We start from the raw sequence: 20954 nt of genomic DNA, 5'->3' as shown, positions 1-20954 counted from the left end.
TTGCACCTGCTGCAAAGTAAGACATAGATTCTAATTCTTATCACCACAAAATACAAAGTGAGATGAAAACAAGTCCCCGCAGTCAAATCATGCCATTTGCATGGCTTCTTCCATTACACTTTGTCTATTCAAGGCAAGGGAAGGAATAGACAAATGCAGAGTGCTGTTTCACTGCAGGTTGCAAGACAGTGTCATCTTTTACTGTCTCTGCTGCTGTCAGCTGGGAGTGCCTCACTTCTACAGCCCGCCAACAGAGGCTGGAAGTGAATACTGATGAATCACAGAGAGACACAAGTCTTACTTATCGCACAAGGTGACTGCAAAAGCCACACCGAGGACACACTGAACAAAGCGGTGCGTTGAAAGAATGTACGGAAAGATCCAAAGACTCTCTCTCACATTGCATACACAGATTAGCAGAGTAAACACTGTATTGCATTCACTTGCTTACCTGCCTGACAAACAACAACATCATCTACAGTATGTATTTATCCATCTACAATAAGTAAAAAATACTTATAAACAAGCCACATGGGAAACACACAAGTCCTCTCTGTAGGTCTGAACAGTGTAAGGACACAGCTGTGTAACGCTTGAATTCAACCTAGCCTAAACAAGGACAGCACGACTTGAACAATCATCAACAGAGTCTACCAGACTCTGTGTCGGAGTGGACAGGCTGTGGACATCTCAATCTCAGTACATGGTTTTTGGCAGGTCTCTTTCTCATGAATTTTAATACAGACTTGGTGCTGTATTTATGCATTTTACTTCACAGAATGTCCAAACGGAGATCAGGCTAAAAAATCTGAGACAGCTCCTCAGTATTACTACAAAGGACAGAGGCCGAAGCCAAATGGAGAGCCTCATGGCTGGCCCTTGCATCTCTGGCTTCAAAGCCTCATGGCCACTAGCATTTATGTCAGCCTGCTCTTTCTAGATGAGTGAACATCACAGCTCGTTTTGATGTGTGCATCTCTAAGGGACTTTAAAAAAATGGCCAAAGATATGAAGCCAACCCCTTATAAATCACACAGTTCATCACTTTCACTCAGTCACTTTTCTCCATTCCTATAGAACTCTCTTGAGTTCAGAGACACATGCACATACACACACACACACTCCTATACACACTTCTCCTTTAGTAAGTTTGTGAAACACAGCTGCACTCCAGGCCTCTCTCTCTCTCTCTCAGACGGCCCTCTGCACGAGGTGTCGGAGCCAGAGCTCTGTTTCGACTTATTCCTGGTCACGGTCTCCCTCTGCCAAAATAAGAGAAGGGGGGGTGGGGGGGGGGGGACTAGGGTGGAGACGCCCAGGGAGGGAGAGGCAGGAGGTCTAAATCAATCCCACATGTTCTCCAGGAGGAGTTTCAAGCCTTCCTCACAGCAGCGAGTGGACGTGGGGTGGGGAGGGGAAGAGAGGGTGGGGTGGGGGGTTGGGGGAGGGTGGTGGATGGTGGATGGGGCAGAGCAGAGCAGCACACACCCTACGCTCCCCAGCAACCTCACTCCTCTTTCCCGTGCTTTTCTCCCACACTGCTGCCTTGACTACACATGGCCCCATTTAGCTAAGCCATGGCATCACAAGGCTCAATTTATTTTTGGCGGCAAGGAGCTCAGAAAGGTTCGAGAGTAAATAGAAAGAAGAAAAAAAAAAAAAAAAAAACATTCAGCAGCGAGGAGTTTGGAGAATGTACAGCTCTCCGCCTAGTCTCAACACGAGTGAAAGATTATGACAGAATAAAGGCAGAACCCCCCCTGCTGCTTGAGGAATGTCAGTTTGAAGGTATAATGCAAAAGGAACACAAACAAAAACACAAACCAGACCGATAGTTCTGTATTTTTTCCCTGTGTTTCCTGTGCAGAAATGGAACACAATCTAAAGATTAGGAGATATCCATTCATATGGAGGTCCAGGATGCAATGCCAACAATGCAATGCAAAATCCTGCAATGCCAACAAGGCAACATCGATCCCAGTCTCGTTAAAAGCACTTGGTCAAACGCAGATGGAATCAATCTGAACTTTCGCCCTCATTACGACCACTTACCCGCATTCACAAACAAACCCGGTCCATTTCAAAGGGCTGCCACTGTTATTATGAATTATATATAGCACTCATTTTCTATAACATAGTTTTGCACTTCCGTCATTGTTGTTGTTTAGGGCTGTAAAAGTTGGCAGGAGTTTGTGGTTTGAGCAGGAGCCTGCTCAGGATGCGTGGCACGACCGGGGGAAGCCAATCCGTCAGCATTATCTTAACCTAGTTGTCAAGCAGTGACGGCAAGCTAGGATGGAATCAGATTAGGTGACCTGGCCTTTTATTCAGAGGCCTCATTCCCTCGTCAACACCGCTGCAGGCAGGGCACAGAGGCACACTGGCCTGTCTTTATGTCAACTCCCACTGTTGATGGGCCCCTTCAGCCCGCTGGTTGGGGTCCAGTTCTGGAGGCTGGAGGAGGTGATGAGGGGGAGAAGAAATGGTTGCTCCAGCCCATTCATCCGAAGGGAGTCAACAGCTGGACACGCCATAGAGACAGGCCCCACTTTATGGCAGTACCTCTCCATGGTGGATAATGGCTGGGATATCACTCTCCCTTTGAGGGGGTGGGAGAGAGGGTGAGGCTAATATGTGCTAACTGCATATTATCCCTTTGCTCCATGTTAACAGAGATAGTCATTTGGGAATCCCCCTTTTCATTATATCAAAAGAATCCTGTTCTGAAATATACATTTGATCTGATTATTGTCATGTTGCCTGCGGCTAAAAATATATGAGCAATGAAATCCAGATTTAGACATGTTGGAGTATAAACCCCCATCGGAGGGAGGATGAGTCATCCTTCTGTCTCCATTGTTTGAAGTCTTTGGTGTTCAGCTTCAGTGTGTATCCTAAATTATTATTTTTTTCCATCCGAAACAGAACAACAATGGAATGGAAATTAGATGTCAAGTCAAATAGATTGTCACCCTCTGTTTCTATTGAATGTGTGTGTGTATGTGTGTGTGTGTGTGTGTGTGTGTGTGTGTATATATATGCGCATAGTATTGTAAAAGTGGACTGGTCTAGATAGATTGGGAACTGGTCTAGATAGATTGGGAAGAAAAACAAATAGTCAGTGACATAATGGTTATGCACACTTTTACCTAAAAAGCAATGCTGTGGTTTCTGTAATGCTGCCAAATGTTGTGTGTGTGCCTGCATCAAAAGGACTTTTGATAATGAAGAATGACACTCCTTTCATCTGACAGATGAAAGATGTACAGAAGAGAAGTGGCAGAGAAACATTCATTTAGAACTACAGTATAAGGGCAGACATACATGGACCACAAAACTGGCATTCCTTTGGTACTGAGTGGAGGGTCATACTAACAATCTCTTGCTGTGAAACAATAACTATAAAGAAGAGACATTTTAGAGCAAAATCTAAATTCAGCAATCCATAAATCCCCTCCCCAAGGTGCTCATAAAAGACAAAGTATGGAGGAAATTCTATTGCTATTTAATCTGACATAGCAAGCATGGCAGACACAAACCTGCAAAGGGCTTTATCCACCGTGCAAAGCTGCATTTATCTCCAAAACCAGCGGACAGTTGTGTAACGATTTTATGAATTACTTAAGGCTGTCCATGTGTGATGTTCATCTTTTGGCCTTGCTGTTTTCAGTGAGATTATCAACATTTATCCTGTCTGAGACATGACAACTAAAGCTCTCCTTATCCCCTTCAGACAAGGGCTCAGTGGAGGCTGTGATATACAGACCTGGTTATTATCAGCATCTCTGAGGCTAACTTACTGTTGCACTGCACGGGGATAGCTTCGAATAATCAATAATACCTTTTTTTTCATTCCGAAAAAGCATTGCAGAACCAAGAACCACTCTCATAAAGAGGAGAAACATCTGCTACATCTCTCATTTGGGTTGGGACATGTCGAATAATATAGAGGGAGAAACTTTTGAGATATCCTAAACCAGATGAGATGAGATGAGATATCTTTCAATAGACACAAAGAACAAGAAGTGATAAAGCAAACCAGACACATACCCTCTGCCTTCCAGCTTCCTAATACTGGGAATCCATTAAACCAGACAACCCACATACCCTCTGCCTTCAAGCTTCCTAATACTGTGAATCCATTAAACCATACCAAACAAACAGTCAGTCAAAACAGATGAACAAATGATTACACTTGAATCAAGCCTACAAGAGCCAGGCATTAACATAAGAGAGTGGAGAATTTGGCTTTAATGGACACTAATACCAAGAGGAGAGACACTAATGAATACGGCTCCAGTGTTTACTGAACCTCAACATAAAAGAAGAGGACCGCAGCATAATCACAGTCCTGATGTGGATTAGCATCAATGGGGATGTACGTTCTATTAGGCCTTGGCTACACTCCTCAAAGTTCAATTAACGTTGTCGAGATTACCACAATGTTTTTTTCAAACACCAAAGGCCAAGAGGTCACGAGCACTTAGCAGTGTTATAATCCAGTCCTGGCCTCATCGTGTTGGGGCTAAGTCTGAGATTATCAGGAGCCCGCACCTTTGACATCCTAATGCATCCCATTCTACACAGGAACACAAACTGTGACCACCAGCCATCTTAATCTGCTCTCATTGCACATACTAATGAACACAGTGGTCAAAGGGTAAACGCATTCAAGCGTTGAGCAGAGTAATATCGAGAAACAATGGATTCTACAGGACATAGCCTAACTTGACTGAAGTCCATTTCAATTAATCCTTATTGTTAAGGAGGAAACAGATGTGGAAGTTAAATATTAGATTCCTGTCAGTTCACTTTGCGCCAGCGTCCATGCCAAGTTCTCCCTACAGCTGAGTCTCTGGAAGACATTTTGGCTCTAAATGTACCCAGCAACCTCTTTTATAATTGATAGCTGCTGAACGCAGTTCCCGTCTACATGATCAATTGACCAGTTTCCAGAAATCAATCTCATCCTCTGTTAAATGTTGGATATTAGACTTGACGGCAAATAATAACGCTCGCCTTTGCATTTTGTTTCCATAGCAGGTTGAAAGTATGTCTTGGGCATAATTGGTCAAGGGCAGAGTGGAAGCCATCCAAAAGTATTTGTTTATACCTTGCCCAGTATCATGCTCCCCTCTTGAAATAAAACGATGTTATGTGGTAGGATCATGAGGTCTTGGCCACATGGCATTTATGAGCTTCATGTGACCAAATTTCTTTCTCATATTGTGGAGTCATGGACATGCTAACTGTGGGGCACGGAGAAGCCGTGCCCAGGACTGTGAACAGTCAGTGTGGTTGCCAGCTCTGGCCCGGGTCTCTTCTCCCATAGCTGATATGTGACACACGTGTGGAGAGCTGGCAAATCACATGGCCCGTGACTCATTGGTCTCACTATGGCTTGGAGGATGTAACTAGCTCACAGGCTGCTCTACAAATCCAGAACATGTGTGGCTCACCTATGGGGTCTGGAGAATATTGTGGAGCTGTGCGGCCTAGAAATATTAGAGTGTACATGTAATTCCCCTCCCCGGGGGGTTCCATTATACATTACTCAATCCTCTGGGCGTTTTACAGGGGGAATCAAAGGGAAATGGGGTAAAATCCTAATCCTTACACTACCCATCTGTTATGGGATCTGCCCTGAAACGCAGCTTCACACAAACCCCACAGAGAGACTGGGCATCAACTAAGCATCAACAGGGGTCAGCTATTTTGAGGGCTTGTATTCAGCTATTTTGAGGACTTGTATCAAAATAGAGCGAGGTTTCTGACTGTACTGTCTGTCAGCTGCTGTGGTGCATATGCACAAACATGTCAGGACTAGAACATTACTTGTACACCTGACCATTTGTCTATGCATAGCTTCTTACAGGGGCCCACTGAAAAATTAAATTGTAAAAGCTACAATCTTAGGGAAGCCAACTCCATATGTTTCCTTTAATCTTAACCATTAACCCAAGTGTAAAAAGCTATATGCTGAACTCAGCCTTCTCTCCTGAACAGTCTGATGAATGACTGAGGGTGTCAAAGTTTTGTATTTGATGTCTAGTATAATTACCACCAGATATATGCCTTGTGATTTATTTATTACAGAATGTTTGAGAGCATCTGATCCCTTTATCAGCAAGCAGATGAGTCACAATTGCTGCAGGACAAATAACATGTCATGTGGTGTAGCATAGCAAAGCATTACAGTTCCTCTGACCCAGAGTGGAAATTGCAATCTAATTGGCCACATAATGGACAATAAATCAAACCAGTGGCAGTAGGTCAAACCCCCATAGGCAAATATATTTATCCCATGTCATCGGTTGGAAAGGCTATTTAGATAATAGTTATAATTTAAAGGTTATAAAGTCAAGGAATAAAGATTCTTATGTCAATAACGCACTTGAGGGCAGATCACAGGGTCAATCAAAAATGCAAAATGTGACCGTGGGAAAATGTAGGTTAATACATAGAATAAATCTTGAACAGAAGTAAGATGGTGTGAGAAAAGTATGCACTTTTTTTATCTATTCATTTATTTATTTACCCACAAAAACCACATTTCAATGCTGATGGTGCAATGCTTGAGCAATTCCATCTTCAGAGTGCATACATAAGAAGTCAGGCCTGCTAAGTTTCCTTCAGTATGTCAAACAGGAGGAATCGAGCGACCAAAGTACAAACAATATATATCACTTCACCTCTGTTACTTGAGGTGCCGGCTGTGTGGCAACTAGCTGGCCAGTATGGCGGCCTACGGCTATGGTCACGTACCGCTTATGTGCATTTTACTCCATGCTTTTGTGTTCCCTATACTACAAAGTTTTATCCAGCATCGACAATGGAGCACTGATAAAGTCAAGTGTGCAATAACACTTGATCTAGCAAACAATCAGCTGCACACCTTACATCCCAAACTAACACATTATCAAGAGGAGACAGATTATGCAATTGTACTGCCCATCACAATTAATTGAAATCTCTCCAAAAAAAATGTCGGAGCAAGCAGTCCGAAAAACTTCAAGCTGCCGCTGCGCTGATAATCTACCCGACGAGACCTGTCAGATCTAACGGCACATGGAGAGACATATTGTAGCCTATTATAAGCTGTTTAAAATACTGTATCTAATATGAAGACAATTACACGAACTTACGTAAAAACGAAGAATAATGTGGTGGATCCCACAAGAAGAGTGGCAGCAGTAGATACTGGGATGTATTTGGTGGGTTTAAATCTCTTTCCAGCGCTGTTGGGCATTCTGTAATTTCCACATTCCTCAATTATTTATTCCAATTGGCATACAAATGTAAAGATCCAGTCTGCAATATCTACAGTTTGCGATTCAGCCAATCCGTCTTTACTACCGTTAAACGCACAGAGATCCAAAGATAGACAGACAGAAATACAGCGCTCCGAAAGACTGGAAATCCCACCCTCGCAATCCAGTCCACTGGTGAGGTCACACACAACTGCCGCTGGAAAGGTGGAGCCTCTATGCAAACCGTGTATAGGGGAGTGAGATGCTATATAACATGTAGAAAGCACACAGTGCAAAGCCTGCCCACAAGACGCTTTGCGATTGATGAACATAACATAAGCCTACTGAATACAAACACTCCATTAAGTCATGTTGCATAGCTACTTATGGTGCAGAATAGCCATTGTCAAAACTAATCCTCCATCACCGGTTATCACATGCTTTAATTGATGCATTGGATTGGTGGAACCCTTTACCCATCATTAGCTCTATAGGGCTAGGGACTAGAGATACAGTAGGCTACAGTATTTGCTTGGACATGGGCATTAGGTCTACTACTTAAATGACTGGGGAGGGGGGGGGGATGATGCATGGTCAATTGATTGCTGCTCAAAGGTGTATATTTCTTATGAGCCTCAGAAAGAAAAGAACTCCATCCTGCTACAATCTGCCACAATCGTTCCGTCAAGTCCAGTTCTCTCACGAGCTGTGAGCTCCCTCTGGTGGCAAAATCATGTGTTCGAATTTACGTCCAGATCGTTGGCGTACGTGCACCAGCTCTTTTGGTTCTACCGAACCACCGTAGCTCACTATCTCACGCGTCTGTCTGTTGTTAGCTATCTAGCTAGTAAAGCTGGTCCCTCCTCACCGTTGCTGAACAATTTATTTTTAGCTAGTGATTAAACTGTCACCAGAAGAACACTCTGCTCTCTCTCACAAAACGTGTTCCACTGACCAGTGATTGATTGTGGATAATCCAGCAAGTCGTGCGTCACCATCAAGCGAGCTACCACAACCAGGAATAGCTACGATACCAGGCTAGATTCGCCTAGCTAGGTGGTTACAGCAGCATGTCGTACCGGAGAACATTAAAACTTGTGTGTGGGTTCGCCGGTGGATCCGCTGTGCTGGTTTACGGGGCTGCCGCGGCCGAATCCCGTGGGTATTTCGCTGACAAGCGTGGAGAGCAGACCAATCGCTGGAGTCGATTCACTGCTCTCCAAGCGGCACAGCCGGCAACGGGGAATCACACTGTTGCATCGAATGGACATGCCTGGGACTTCAACTGGGATAAGTATGAGTCCTTGATAAAGTCATATTTAGGTCAGGTCGTTGTCTGGCTTATAGGGTGCTGTGACATAATGACTGGCTGTGTTCCAAAATGCGTTCTTGCGCTCTATCTAGAGCATATCTATACTTGGTATACGCTCTCGATAGAGCGCAAGGACGCATTTTGTAACACAGCCCATGTCACGTTGACGGATCAAGTGACACATTTCATAGCAACCTTGTTTCCTCTGTGTACCTCCAGACGAGACCCATCCCCACTGTTGGATGGGAAGAAGAAGGAGAGCTCCAGCGAAGACCCAAGCTCAGAGCAGGAGAATGGCAAACCCAAAGCCACACGCAACATCCTTCTCATCAGACACTCGCAGTACAACCTGAGTGGAAATGGAGACAATGAGAGAATCCTGACCCCATTAGGTTCAGAACCCTGTTTTGTTCTTGTAGGGGCACTGAAGTACAATATAGGCCATGTCTGAACGTTCATACTGTCTACTATTTACTAAAAGTATCTAATACTTACTAAATGCTATTTAGAGCAGGGGTCTCAAACTCAACTTACCTGGGGGCCGCTGGAGGTAAAGTCTGGGTGAGGCTGGGCCGCATCAAGTATTCCACAAAAAAAGGGTTTCAAGTACAGTGGAACCTCGAGATACGAATGCCCCAATATACGAATGTTTTGAGTTACGAATTGAAATTTCGTAGAATTTGTGCTCTGAGATACGAATGAAAATTTGAGATACGAATCCTTTTTTTTCGCGAGAATTTTTTTTTTTTAATTTGAGATACGAATGTTTTGATTTACGAAGGAAGTCTCGGAACGGATTAAATTCGTATCTCGAGGTTCCACTGTATTCCAAAAAAACCTGCCGTGAAGAGAAAGGTTGGCGACGAGCACAGACAATTTCAGGAAAAATTCGCTAATTCGCGTTGGCTAACTTGTCAACAAACACCACCGGAAGCTGTCACGAACCCGAGCTATGGTAGCCCATAAGTGATAAAAAAAATAAATATATATATATATATATATATATATATAAAACGCCCAGGGCAACGACTCGCCAAAAAGGTGCGTGTGAGAAAAACGCGCGGGCCGCACTAACACTAAACTTTGATGTCAAGTAGGGGGCCACAAAATATCGTCCCGCGGGCCGCGAGTTTGAGACCCCTGATTTAGAGCCTACTGTTTAGTTAAATGTGTTCAGTGTGTTCAATGTGTTCAGACACATTTCAACGTACTCCACCTCATTCATACTGAGAAACCGTCACCTGTAGCTTAACCATGTTGGTCATTGTAATCGGTTAAATGTCGCTATTGCCCGCCTCCCTTACCTGCTCCATTGAATTGTCGGTATACAATCGGAAAGGACTTCCTGAATAGTGTACAGTAAATTCATACTACATGAAAAGTCAAATCTAGTGACATCCTGGCATTTTGTCCAAACTTTCTAATCTTGCCTGCTGAAAACACCTACTAAATAGGTCCCAGTATGAACTTCCATAGTTCCCCACTAAACAATTGGTGTTTGATCCCCCCCCACTGATTTTTCCCCCCTGATTCTTCCCCAGGTCGGGAGCAGGCTGAGTTGACTGGCCAGCGACTGGCAGTACTGGGGCTGAAGTACGATGTCATGGTCCACTCCACGATGGCCAGGGCCACTGAGACGGCAAACATCATCAGCAAGTACCTCCCAGGTCAGAGGCGCACACATACATGGAGGCAAAACATATATCACACCCTCTGCTTTCAAGATTCTATCTAAGTTTCTCTCACGTGTAAAGATAATGTCACCGTGAAGCACATCACTTGGCTGTAATCCTCTGACTCTGCTATTGGTTTAGAAGTTGAGCTGGTGAGCTGTGATTTGCTGAGGGAAGGAGCGCCCATTGAGCCAGTGCCTCCTGTCACCCACTGGAAGCCTGACGCTGTGGTGAGAGAGAGAGAGAGAGACAGACTCTCTTAGATTTACACTAGGCCGTGGTTCTGTCTGTCCACTTTCCCTTTCACTTCTGTAGTTACTGTTATCCACATGGAGTCTGTGCAGAATGTGTTCATGAACCGCTTGATTATGTTGCCCGGGCCCAGCACCAGTCCAAGAGAATACATCATTCAATTCGATGCAATGTAATGAGACGACATCATTCGCTGCAATTCAATGCAATGTATTTCACCTGTGGTGCCAATGAGCGGTCCGCCCAGACCCTCGCCTGACGCTGCCGCTGTGGACCTCTCTTACCGCTCTCAGCAGTATCACGAAGACGGGGCCCGGATCGAGGCCGCCTTCCGCCGCTACATCCACCGCGCCGACCCCAAGCAGAAGGAGGACAGCTACGAGATCATCGTGTGTCATGCCAATGTCATCCGCTATTTTGTGTGCAGGTGTGTTTGGTTGGTCTCTCCGAGCCTGGCGGAGGCTGGAGCAACCCCCTAACTGTGCTCGTCATCACAATGTGCTTGTTAAACCAAATTGCGAATACTCTCAACGCTGAATCAAAACAACAGTATTCCTTAGTGTGTGTGTGTGTGTGTGTGTGTGTGTGTGTGTGTGTGTGTGTGTGAGTGTGTGTGTGTCATCTCTGGTGCTCTAACAGGATCTTCCTCCTCGTTTCTCAGGGCTCTGCAGTTTCCTCCCGAGGGCTGGCTGCGTATGGGCCTGAACAACGGCAGCATCACGTGGCTCACTATTCGGCCCAGCGGCAGGGTGGCACTGAGGACTCTGGGAGACTCAGGGTTCATGCCCCCGGACAAACTCACACGGACCTGACGCAACCAGCCACCCACTCAAACCAGCCCACCCACAAACGGTGGGTTCAGATGTCGGCCGCAGGGTGAGGACGAACAGCTCTTATTTCTCCTTAAGTGTCTTGAAAGTAACTTTTGGTGTTATTTTTGTAATTTAACTTAAAACATGCAATGAGATACTAACATTTTGTGTAGTGTTTTGTTGTGATCACTCCCCGTGCCATCGTTTGCCAACTACAGTGTGTAGGGAGTGTACAGTCAAGTTCCCTTCTCTGGTTTTGTATTCAACTGACGGGCGGGCAGGTTTCTCTCTGAGTGAACTGCTGCTGAAAGCAGGTGTGATGATGGCCACTGCTCAGAAGCGCTCCACTCATGAATGTGTGGGAATTTCAAAGAAGTGACTGAAGGTTGTTGTGTTTTTTTAAACTAAACATGCTTCTCGATTTGTATGGATACTGTAAATGCTTATCGTGTTCAGTCGTTTTGTACGTGTACTGTATCAAGCTGCCCTCTAAATGAGGTTTTAGACAATTGTGTCGTGTCAAGTAGAAACATGCAATAAAGAAGACATGGTAATGAATGTGCACATTTGATTGAATTCCTGTTATACAGCTACTTTCTAATTGTATGCAGTGGGACAACAGAAATCTCTCAACGCAAACCGCTATGACAACGCACCATAATGTTGGCCTTACGAGGCCTCAGATGACGCGTGAAACATGACAAGTTTGTTGTTCAAACAATGCAAATATGCCAATGCATCAAAATCATCAAAATCAAAATCATTACATAATGATCACAATTATCTATTCAAATTATTCTTGATTTTCATAATTGCACGTTGTCAGGCCATTCGAGGCGTCTATAACAGTGTAGAGTGCTGGTTTTAGAAACGTACGACAGTTAAAGCCATATATTAATATTGGATTGAAGGAGAGGTGAGGAATGGAGAGTAGCTGAAAGGAAAACGATTCAAAAGGTGAGGAAACAGTTTTATTGATTAGTCGAGAGCAAATGAGAGATCTGGACATACAGAAGAGGAGAAAATTCACAATGAAAAAGTTGATCTTTTTTTCTTTTTTTTCTTTTTTTTAAATAAAGCACAGAATGCCAAAGCACAAGAAGCATGTTTAAGTATTTAGGTGCATTTTGCAGAACTCCACATTCATAAACATTCAGAGACCAGAATGAAATCTGCGTCACCTGTGAGCACGAATACAACAATACAATCCTCTCCATGAAATATTTTGTACCCTCCAATCAAGATTTATTTCAGGTTAATTCACATTCAATATACTAATTCCTCTCATACTGACCCAGAGTGACAATCTATCTGTAGTTGAGTAATTTAACTTGTATTTGGGTTGACAGCGGTTGGTTTCTAAATTCAGCTTTACTAGCAGACCTTTCTTTTACAGCAGTTTACAAATGTATCTTGAGCTGTGATACAGATTGGCTATGGCCGGTTCTTGCACATTCACATTCAATCAGCCATTACACATTAGTAAACACGTCTTTGTTGCACTCTGCAGTAACCTGTTATGTACAGTTTAATATTACTCTGTGCAACTTTTAAACAAGCCAAGAGAAGAGTTCCATGAAATTGAGCTTTCAACTTTTGTGAGAGACAAGTCGTTAGAGAGTGAGGTGTCATGATTTAAACATCAAAATGACAATGATGGACAAACAAACATTGGTACCTGGAAAATGAACATATTTTTTTATTATTATTAAATAACAAAATAAAACATGGAAGAGCTCAGTGTTTTAGCATTTTCCCACCATGTTTGCAGCCACCTGTAACACACTGCAGCAGATTGTGGTTGCTGTCGTCAAGATACACTGACTTTAAACAAACTGGACAGGATGTGGCAAATTCTGACTGGAGACTGGTCCATCATTTCAGAAAATTAAGGCAATTCCTGAACTGAGAATAACATAGGAACTGGCAGTTTGTTTACACACAATAAAAAGTTGCTTTTGTGCTACTGACTGACATACCAAAAATAAGTCATTAAAATATTGACATTTCTTTTACTTTTTTTTTCTTTTTTTCTTAAAAACATTTCCTATTTTCAGTTACGGAATCCTGTTGAGGATTCTATTCTTGTGAGGTTAAACGAACATCTACTCAATCTTTTGGGGAGTGCGGGTGGCTGTATTACTGGCTATTTAAAAAGTCAACTGAGCTATGATACAGGTGCTTCACACTTACTATGAATAATATCATTACTGTCAATTCAACAAAGTCCACACTCATACAGTACATACATTGTAAAGGAAACCTGTTGTTTTCTTTTTCTTTTCTTTTCTTTTTTTTAAGTCTTGAGTGTACATCACAACCCAACGTACTGAGCATCCTGTATGCAATATATAGACGTACCATACATTGTTAATACAAATCTTCAAGACACTTGTGCATATTTTGTTAGGTATGTGGTTTCTGAGCGCTGGCGTGACCACCATGCTGGGGTTGTATGACGTCTGGCCGGGGAGGGTGGGGAGGAGGGGGGGGGGAGGGGTTGGCCTTGGGGGCAAGGCGGGGGCTTAGGGGTCGTTGAAGTGCATGAGGCGGATGCGCTGGATGAAGCTGGCGTGTGCGGGGCTGTAGCGGCTGGGGCTGGTGAAGTCTGGGGAGCTAGTGTGCCGGGCGGGACTGAAGGCCTGGCGGCCGGCTGGGGAGGCCAGGCTGCTGACAGGAGAGCCGGGGGTGTAGGACTGCACTCTGGGTCGGCTTTTAACCACCGCAGGGCTGGGCCAGCTGGAAGACAAAGACCAACAATATCAGAACTATTATCCAATTGACTACAGTGAATACTTTCTTTTTTGTACTAGCAAGTACAGTACACAATAGTTCAACAGTTTACTTCCTCTGATTTAAAAAAATTAAAATAATAATAATAATGTGGAAAAGTGGTTTTGCAATGAAGAATCGCCCTCCTAACCTGTGCATCTCCGATGAGGTGTATGACTGCATTGTGCTCTTCCACTTCTGAATGCTGGGAAATTTTAGGGGGTCAACATCTATGGCTTCTATTGCTGACAGGACCTCTCTGTCCAACTTGGTTGGTGAATCCCTGAAACCAGAAGAACAAAATAAGGAGATGCAACTTCATTCATTACGTTCATCAGTTCATTCTCACTCCACAGCTCACATTTTCATAGCCCACAACTTAGACAGGAATCCCACCACACTCACCCTTCAATAAAGAGTCCTTTCCTAAAGCGGGGTGGGGTCCTTGGTGCTAGGAACTCGTGGGAGTTGTCCAGGGACTTGTAGGAGCCGGATGATCCTGAGCTGCTCAGATCCCTCCCTCCGTGATCCCACGACTTTGACCTGGCGCAGAGCGTACGTCCTGACGCCTGGCCCCTTGTCCTCTGGACCAACGCCTCCACGCTCTCCTCCGCCAGCAGGTACTCCTCCGAGCTGCCGCTGGACCTGTCCTCCCCCTCTCCTTCCACCTCCCCCCTCAAACACGTTCCCCTCCACACACACCCCTCCCCAGGGTCCGAACAGCCCCTCTCAAACACAGCGTCCTCCTCGTTGGCGCCCAGCGACAGTCGGCCCACCCCGGAGGTCAGCTCTGCGTCCCGGGCCTCCCTGTGTCTGTGTCCCCCACTCCTCCTCCTCTCCCTGCAGGGGCCGTCCACCCCGTCCTGCAGGGACATCCGCTCAAACTCCACCATCAGGTTGGAGATGGGCGACAGCAGGCAGGAGGAGGGGGAGGAGGAGGCAGCAGCGCGGGGGGACACCTTGTCCCCGTTGTGAGTCCTATCCCCGGCGGAGGGGCACAGGCCGTTCTTGCAGACGGGCGACAGGAGGCCGTTGTCGGAGCACAGCAGGTCGCGCTCGGCGGCCGTCTCAATGAGGTCGGCGCCGTGGTGCGGCAGGATGTGGAACTCGCGGCCGCCCACGGCGCCCTTCAGGAGGCTATCCTTGGAGCACACGGAGGAGGAGGTGATGATGCTGGTGAGCGCCGCGTTCTGCCGGTTCTTCATCTCCTCCAGGCTGATGTCGTCGCCCTCATCCAGGAACGCCCCCACGGAGATGGAGTTGCAGAACTTCTTGGGTTTGCCTGCACATGGAGGGAAGAAGAAAGAAGAAATGTTGGTATTCATTCAATGTAAAAAAAAAACTAAAAACAAATCCATCCATCCAAAGTTCTAATGGCCTACTATGATTCAGAATGTTGTAGTTCTTCCATTTCCCTTTGGGTCAAAGTTGATTAGTATTGCATATTAGCTGTATAGTCCCCATAACAGCATATTTCTGACCAATGTTGAATAAAAAGGTATTCCTTACAGTACCAGAAGTAGGCCTTCAGCATTAGGTGAGTATTGGTTAGGATAATATTACCTGGGGAGGGAGTTCTGAACTTGTTGCTGGTTTCATTTTCTCCCGCCTCTTCGTGAGCGCGCTCACTGAAGTCCTTCTTGTTGAGGAACTCCTCCAACTTGCGGAGGCCGTCCATAGACGACAGGTCCACAAAGCTGTCCAGGAAGTCCCAGTACTCGGCCCAGGGATGGCCTCGCTCACGAGCTAGGTCTCTACGAGAGGCAAACACACAACTGCTGTTGAAGCCTCTACTTCTACACCAGATTAGAACAGGATTTCTAGACATCATGTTCTAGAACGTTCTTGGGTCATGCGTTCATCTAGACTCACCTGCCCACTCTCTCTGCTCCACGGTCAGGGTCTGACTTCAGGATATGGTGGAAATGGCCCGCCCTGTCTCTGGGGGGTGTCTTCCAAACCCGGCGGAACTCATCTGCCTGCAAGAGGGACACCAATCACTGTTACACACCCACACGTCTCTCTTCACTAATGAAACCAAGATAAGCACTTATTTATAATGGGAAAGAGATTATGGCTTGAAAATGACCTTAGACGGGCTAAGTGGGCCAGCGAAAGCCCTGACTGCCATCACTGGGTCCATGGGACTCCGCGTATGTCGGGGAGTTAGGGATTGTGGGAGAGCTTCCATTGGCTCAGGTGACCAGGTAGCACCAATCACAGGCTGAGAGGAGTTGTCTGTGGCCCTCAGTAAAGGTATATAACAGCGATCTGTGAGAGAAGAGGTTAGAACAGGTTAGAACAGAGGTTAAAAACAGGGAAACATTTGGAAAACAGAAGCAGTGCACTTACCCTCCAAATAGTCACATATCTTCTGTTTTACCTCGTGGGTTTTATTTTTTCTTTCACAAATCACCTAACACGGAGGAAAACAGAGGAATTTCATGAAAATCCAACAGTTGTGTGGATCATTCATGCAGTTGATCAGCAAAGTTTACCACTTTTCCAAGCATCATGCAAAATGTCTGGAGGCAACTTACCTCGGATGGCTTCAGGTCATACTTGTTCTTGCAGTTCTTATCCGTATCAGGATGCGAGCACAAGACATTCACCACTTCCGGGCAACCAAACTTACAGGCGAAGTGGAGAGGAGTCTCAAAGCCCTACAACAGACAGGATCACAGAGAATTAACATAGCCATTTCAGAACAGGAGACACAACGTGAATACAGTTAGCGACACACCCAAAGTGGCAGCATCGTCGGGAGGGAGGGAAGGAAGGAGAGAGAGGAGGACTCACAGCTTTATCGGGGGTGTTGAGGTAAAGGTCGATGATGTAGCGGATGCGTTTCTGCAGCATGGCCTCCTGGTCGTCGGGGTACATGAGACGCATGAAGTCGGGATTCTCCAGGGTGTCCAGCAGGAGCTGGGCCACGCCCGGCTGGTTCTCCTTCGCCGCCACGTGCATCACATTATAACGGCACCCTTCCTGAAAACACACAGCCAATAGAAAGGAGGGGGGTTTTAGTGTGAGAAGAACTGACGGTATCGTGGTCGTATACTGTGGTCTGATGTATAACTGCTTCCCTCATCATTTCTATCCTCATTAACTGTGCAATCATCAGGTGCAATGACAGTATTTCCAGGCTGTTTCCTGGCCATTTTCGTTGATCCAGGTTAGTCCTACAGCTCGCCAGGTTCCATTCACCTGCACTACAGTAGGGTTGTCCCCTGAGCCAATGAGATAGCGTGGGTTGCTCCAGACCAGCTCGCTGAAGGCCACCTCGTCTCCCTTCTCCACAGCTTTCCTCAGTTTGGCCGTCAGGTCCTGGGTACGAGGGCTCTTAAAGCTGTTGGCTCGCTCCCTGTTGATGGTGTCCACCTCAGCTACAGCTGCATTGTCTGATGTGTGAAAAACAAGAGAATTGGATAGAAACAATGGCATTGTGAGATTGGTCCCTACACGGTTAGGTCTCCCACAAAGACTTGGAATGACTGGACATATTCCTCAAGTAATGCTAAATAAATGCTGGAAGCCAAGAATGGCCCTCCTCAGCACCCCACTCACCCTTGCAGAAGAGCAGGCCCGGTTTCACGGGAGAGAGACAGGGGGTGGATTTACTGGGAGATGGGTAGTAGTCACAGACCCCCTTGGCAAATTTCTCGGCATCCTCTCGATTGGCAAAGGCTTTAAAACGAGCTCCTTTCATCATCTTCACAGCCTGAAGAGCCTCCTTCTTATCACCATACACGTGTGCCCTCTCTTAGAGAAGAACAGAATGAACATGGGGTCAGTCTGCCAATGCGTTGACTGATGTCCATTTACAGGTACCATTAAAAACATTCCTGGGGCTGGAGCGGGCAATAAAACAGAGGCAACCTCTGGACAGCACAGTCATGAACAAACAAACAACAAACATCTTTTCAGAGTAGACTTTGGCCTCCCGTCAACAGAAGCACCTCAAATGTATCCGTTCGCGGACCATAATATCGAAAATGAGATAACGGCTAACCACTAAAGGCAATATAAAAGGAATATATAAAAGGCTTTATATAGGGCTATTAAAAGAAAGAAAGAAAGAGAGCTGCACACTCTTGCGCCGATGCTAATCATTTATTGGACCAACACTTTGGCAGCGTGCTGCCTTCTTCAGGGTTTCAATCATATTATATATGAGGCTATACCAGTAGTTCTCTGCCTTCGCATTTACAGTACGTGTGAAAAATAATATGTTTAGGGGGATATACTATGCACAAATCCCCCAAAAAACAAGTGCTGGAGAGAGAAATGCGCACACTGATTGCTGCTAACCGACACGTGTCGTTTATAAGGACAATGCTTCGCCCCCAAACCAGGTCTTTGTCAGGACAAGAAAACGATATCAACATAAAATACACCCTTCTGATTGACAATCACAATTCTAAAACCCAGAGGTTTCTCTAAACTAGACCAGCTGAGAAGACCCTTACCGTTTCTAGCCAAGACATCCTCCCACAGCGGACACACTCCATAGAAGAACGTTGGGGACACTTGTGCCGTCTTAGAAGGAGTCTCCGTCTTCGACTGAGAGCCACTGTCCTCCACACTGACATTGCATGGGGTCCTCGTCTTGACTGTCAGCTCCTCTTCCTCTGGGGGGTTGAGCCCCATGCCGTAGCCAAAGTCCACGTCATCGCTGGCAGCCTGAGGAGTGTTGCTGGGTGCTGATGAGGCACATGGCACAGGTTTGGCCTGATCTGCACTTGAGACTGCGCTGCTTGTGCCTGCAGTGGCGTAGCCGTCCGTCCCTGTGGCACTGCCCTCCGTTCCTGCGAGGAATCGCGCCAGCTTCCTCTCGAAGATGGCGCGGGTCGTGGCTGTTATTGGGCCACACTTGAGGTCAGCCCTGGTGAACTCCTCCCACAACTCGTCGGCACTCAGCCCTCTCAGCCTGCTCAGAACCGCCTCCATGCTACCTGGAGACAGGGGGCAAAACAGCATCACATTTAAGATGTAGTGCAATGATAGTGACAGTGCAGTATGTACAGCAATGGTTAAAGTAAAGCCTGCGCTGTTTCTCAGCATGCCTTGCATAGCAAATAAATTGACTGTATTTTGAAGAGAAGAAATTTGGGAAAATACAGTGCATAATCTAGTAATAGACCTTACAATAGCAAAACATTGTGATCCGTTTTCAACCCCCATTGACTACCCTTATTGTACCATAATCAAACCTCTTCAGTCGTCTAACTAAAGGCTATTGCCAATAATAAGCTCACACTAAAAATAGATCCGAACTGTTTGAAAGCCTCTGTCGATCAAGTCTCCCAAGTGACAACCGAGAGTAACCAAATGACAGCAGCTATGCATTTCTAAATGCACATGTAGCCTGTGATGTGCGAAGAGGCAATACTGGAACTTGTGTGAAGATGAACCAACATGCAAGCCGCGGTGATTGCGAGCGATCAAAATTTAGTAATAGACGAAATATATCTCGTTTTGAAGCGAACCTTTTCCGTTCGTTTTTTTCTTCAAGGTCCCAGATCTGAGAGGAGGCATGGGAATATCTAGAATCTCAGCCGATGCAATCGCACGCTGTCACGCCCAAGTGCCATTCCTGATAGCTATTTTCGTGCTTTAACAATTTGATCTCATGTCTTCATGATGATGATGCTGATACAATCTTGACATGGTGACATCAAATGACAAATGTCATATCTCCCTACTTACCGGACATCATCTTAATTGCTTGTTACGCATGATCTGTAATGTCATTGTTTAATCTGCAAAAAATAAACTGTTGAAACAGACACAATGCTCAAGACGGTCTGGAATCGTCTCATTGTTTACAACATCTTGTGCGCATGCTCAGTTCCAAGGGAGGGCTCATGCTCTCAGCTGAGATGTCAGCCAACGCGTTTCAGACCAAGCTAGAGGTGGTGCTAAAAGAAATGCTAGCTCATCTAAAGCTCACTGTTCAGATACCAAGCAAGAGGTGGTGCTAGAAACTAAGATAGCTCACTCACACTGATTGCAAATGTGCGGGAAATGATTCCCAAAAGGAGCTGAACAGGGAGTCCTCTTCATTCGTCCTGCAAAACCAAGCTTGAGTAGCTAGCCACACGTAGGACTAGTCACTAGGACTCAAGAGCTGGCTAACTAAGAAATCGGGAGATCTGAATGGCATTAGCTATCAGGCCAGTTAGCTGATTGCTAGTAATGTGGTATGGCAAATTCATTGCTTGCAAACCAAGAGTCTGTAAATAATGGAATACATATTAGAAGCAAGAACCAAAGCTAAATTGCCAGCGGTGTGTGTCAGCTGCAAAAGTTAGTGGTTCTCCATCGCTAGCCACTGTATTGTTGTTGACAGCTAAAAAAAACAAAAACAAATTCCGTCTGTGAAACGGTGGTATATGACAATACTCGCTGTACATTCACCAACCGCGCAAATAATACATCGCTGAAGATATTAACACGTATGCCTAGCTAGTGATTGTCATAAAGTCACCATCAATTTTGTTTAGCTAGCTAAAGCAGCAGCACTCAGGACAAGTGCGTGACGAAGGAAGCTATGCTAGACACGCTAGCCGACAGTTAGTTCGCTAAAGCCATATGTGTGGTTGAAAAAACGATTTGAATAGCACACGGACATATGTTGTCAATACAACCAGTAATCATATCGAACTTGTAAATAGAGCTAATTTCACGGTACTTTAAATGTCAAAACAATCAAAGCTGGCATGCCCACCTCCTTTCCCCTCCTGTCCTCACCGCGACGGTTTCAAACGTACTGAGAAAGGACCCACGTTTCCACTAACACGATGCCTGATGGAAATTAGGCGCTTTAGAAAAAAAAAGTTTGTTATGGGTCCTCTGGGATCAATTTCAGGAGGGGGACGGT

General features: G+C 45.5%; 3 protein-coding genes across 8 annotated transcripts in view; 1 reads left to right on the top strand and 2 right to left on the bottom strand.

Moving 5' to 3' along the window:
* zdhhc8b (zDHHC palmitoyltransferase 8b) overlaps positions 1–7374 on the bottom strand; it is a gene marked incomplete at its 3' end in the record, with an annotated part of 56056 nt that extends 48682 nt beyond the window's left edge. The window contains exon 1 of the mRNA XM_083673370.1: positions 7146–7374. Coding sequence (XP_083529496.1) covers positions 7146–7249 — 104 coding nt within the window. The 5' untranslated portion in view covers positions 7250–7374. The remainder of the gene's footprint in view (positions 1–7145) is intronic.
* A 697-nt stretch (positions 7375–8071) lies between these two features.
* pgam5 (PGAM family member 5, serine/threonine protein phosphatase, mitochondrial) lies at positions 8072–11857 on the top strand. Of its 5 annotated transcripts, none has more exons than XM_083673374.1 (6): positions 8072–8544; positions 8782–8954; positions 10104–10229; positions 10380–10465; positions 10784–10914; positions 11149–11857. In XM_083673374.1, exons 1-6 carry the CDS (start codon positions 8321–8323, stop codon positions 11297–11299), a joined length of 891 nt encoding a protein of 296 aa, XP_083529500.1. In that variant the 5' UTR covers positions 8072–8320; the 3' UTR covers positions 11300–11857. The 5 variants fall into 5 exon arrangements, with proteins under 5 accessions (XP_083529500.1, XP_083529499.1, XP_083529498.1 ...); XM_083673373.1 differs by having other exon boundaries at positions 10781–10914; XM_083673372.1 differs by having other exon boundaries at positions 10377–10465.
* Positions 11858–12262: 405 nt separating this feature from the next.
* Positions 12263–20835, bottom strand: ankle2 (ankyrin repeat and LEM domain containing 2). Of its 2 annotated transcripts, none has more exons than XM_083673427.1 (13): positions 20802–20835; positions 18541–19026; positions 17639–17833; positions 17279–17472; positions 16871–17059; positions 16612–16734; positions 16424–16487; positions 16161–16342; positions 15944–16050; positions 15635–15825; positions 14477–15353; positions 14223–14354; positions 12263–14038 (listed from the first exon to the last, which is right to left on the bottom strand). In XM_083673427.1, exons 2-13 carry the CDS (start codon positions 19019–19021, stop codon positions 13825–13827), a joined length of 2949 nt encoding a protein of 982 aa, XP_083529553.1. In that variant the 5' UTR covers positions 19022–19026; positions 20802–20835; the 3' UTR covers positions 12263–13824. The 2 variants fall into 2 exon arrangements, with proteins under 2 accessions (XP_083529553.1, XP_083529552.1); XM_083673426.1 differs by lacking the exon at positions 20802–20835 and adding an exon at positions 19781–19823.
* Between the last annotated feature and the right edge of the window lie 119 nt (positions 20836–20954).

This window comes from Argentina silus, assembly GCF_951799395.1.
Source record: "Argentina silus genome assembly, chromosome: 7".
Taxonomy (NCBI): domain Eukaryota; kingdom Metazoa; phylum Chordata; class Actinopteri; order Argentiniformes; family Argentinidae; genus Argentina; species Argentina silus.
The sequence above is the reverse complement of the archived record's forward strand: the minus strand, read 5'-3'. Positions and strand labels throughout refer to the sequence as shown.

Coding starts and splice junctions, on each gene's coding strand:
- pgam5 (XM_083673371.1), top strand. CDS start 8,321: ATGTCGTACCGGAGAACATTAAAACTTGTGTGTGGGTTCGCCGGTGGA. Junction 8,955..10,103: donor GAGAATCCTGACCCCATTAG/GTTCAGAACCCT, acceptor ATTCTTCCCCAG/GTCGGGAGCAGGCTGAGTTG. Junction 10,466..10,780: donor ACTGGAAGCCTGACGCTGTG/GTGAGAGAGAGA, acceptor TACCGCTCTCAG/CAGTATCACGAAGACGGGGC.
- ankle2 (XM_083673426.1), bottom strand. Junction 15,826..15,943: donor GGAGCAGAGAGAGTGGGCAG/GTGAGTCTAGAT, acceptor TGCCTCTCGTAG/AGACCTAGCTCGTGAGCGAG. Junction 14,355..14,476: donor AAAGGACTCTTTATTGAAGG/GTGAGTGTGGTG, acceptor TTCTGGTTTCAG/GGATTCACCAACCAAGTTGG.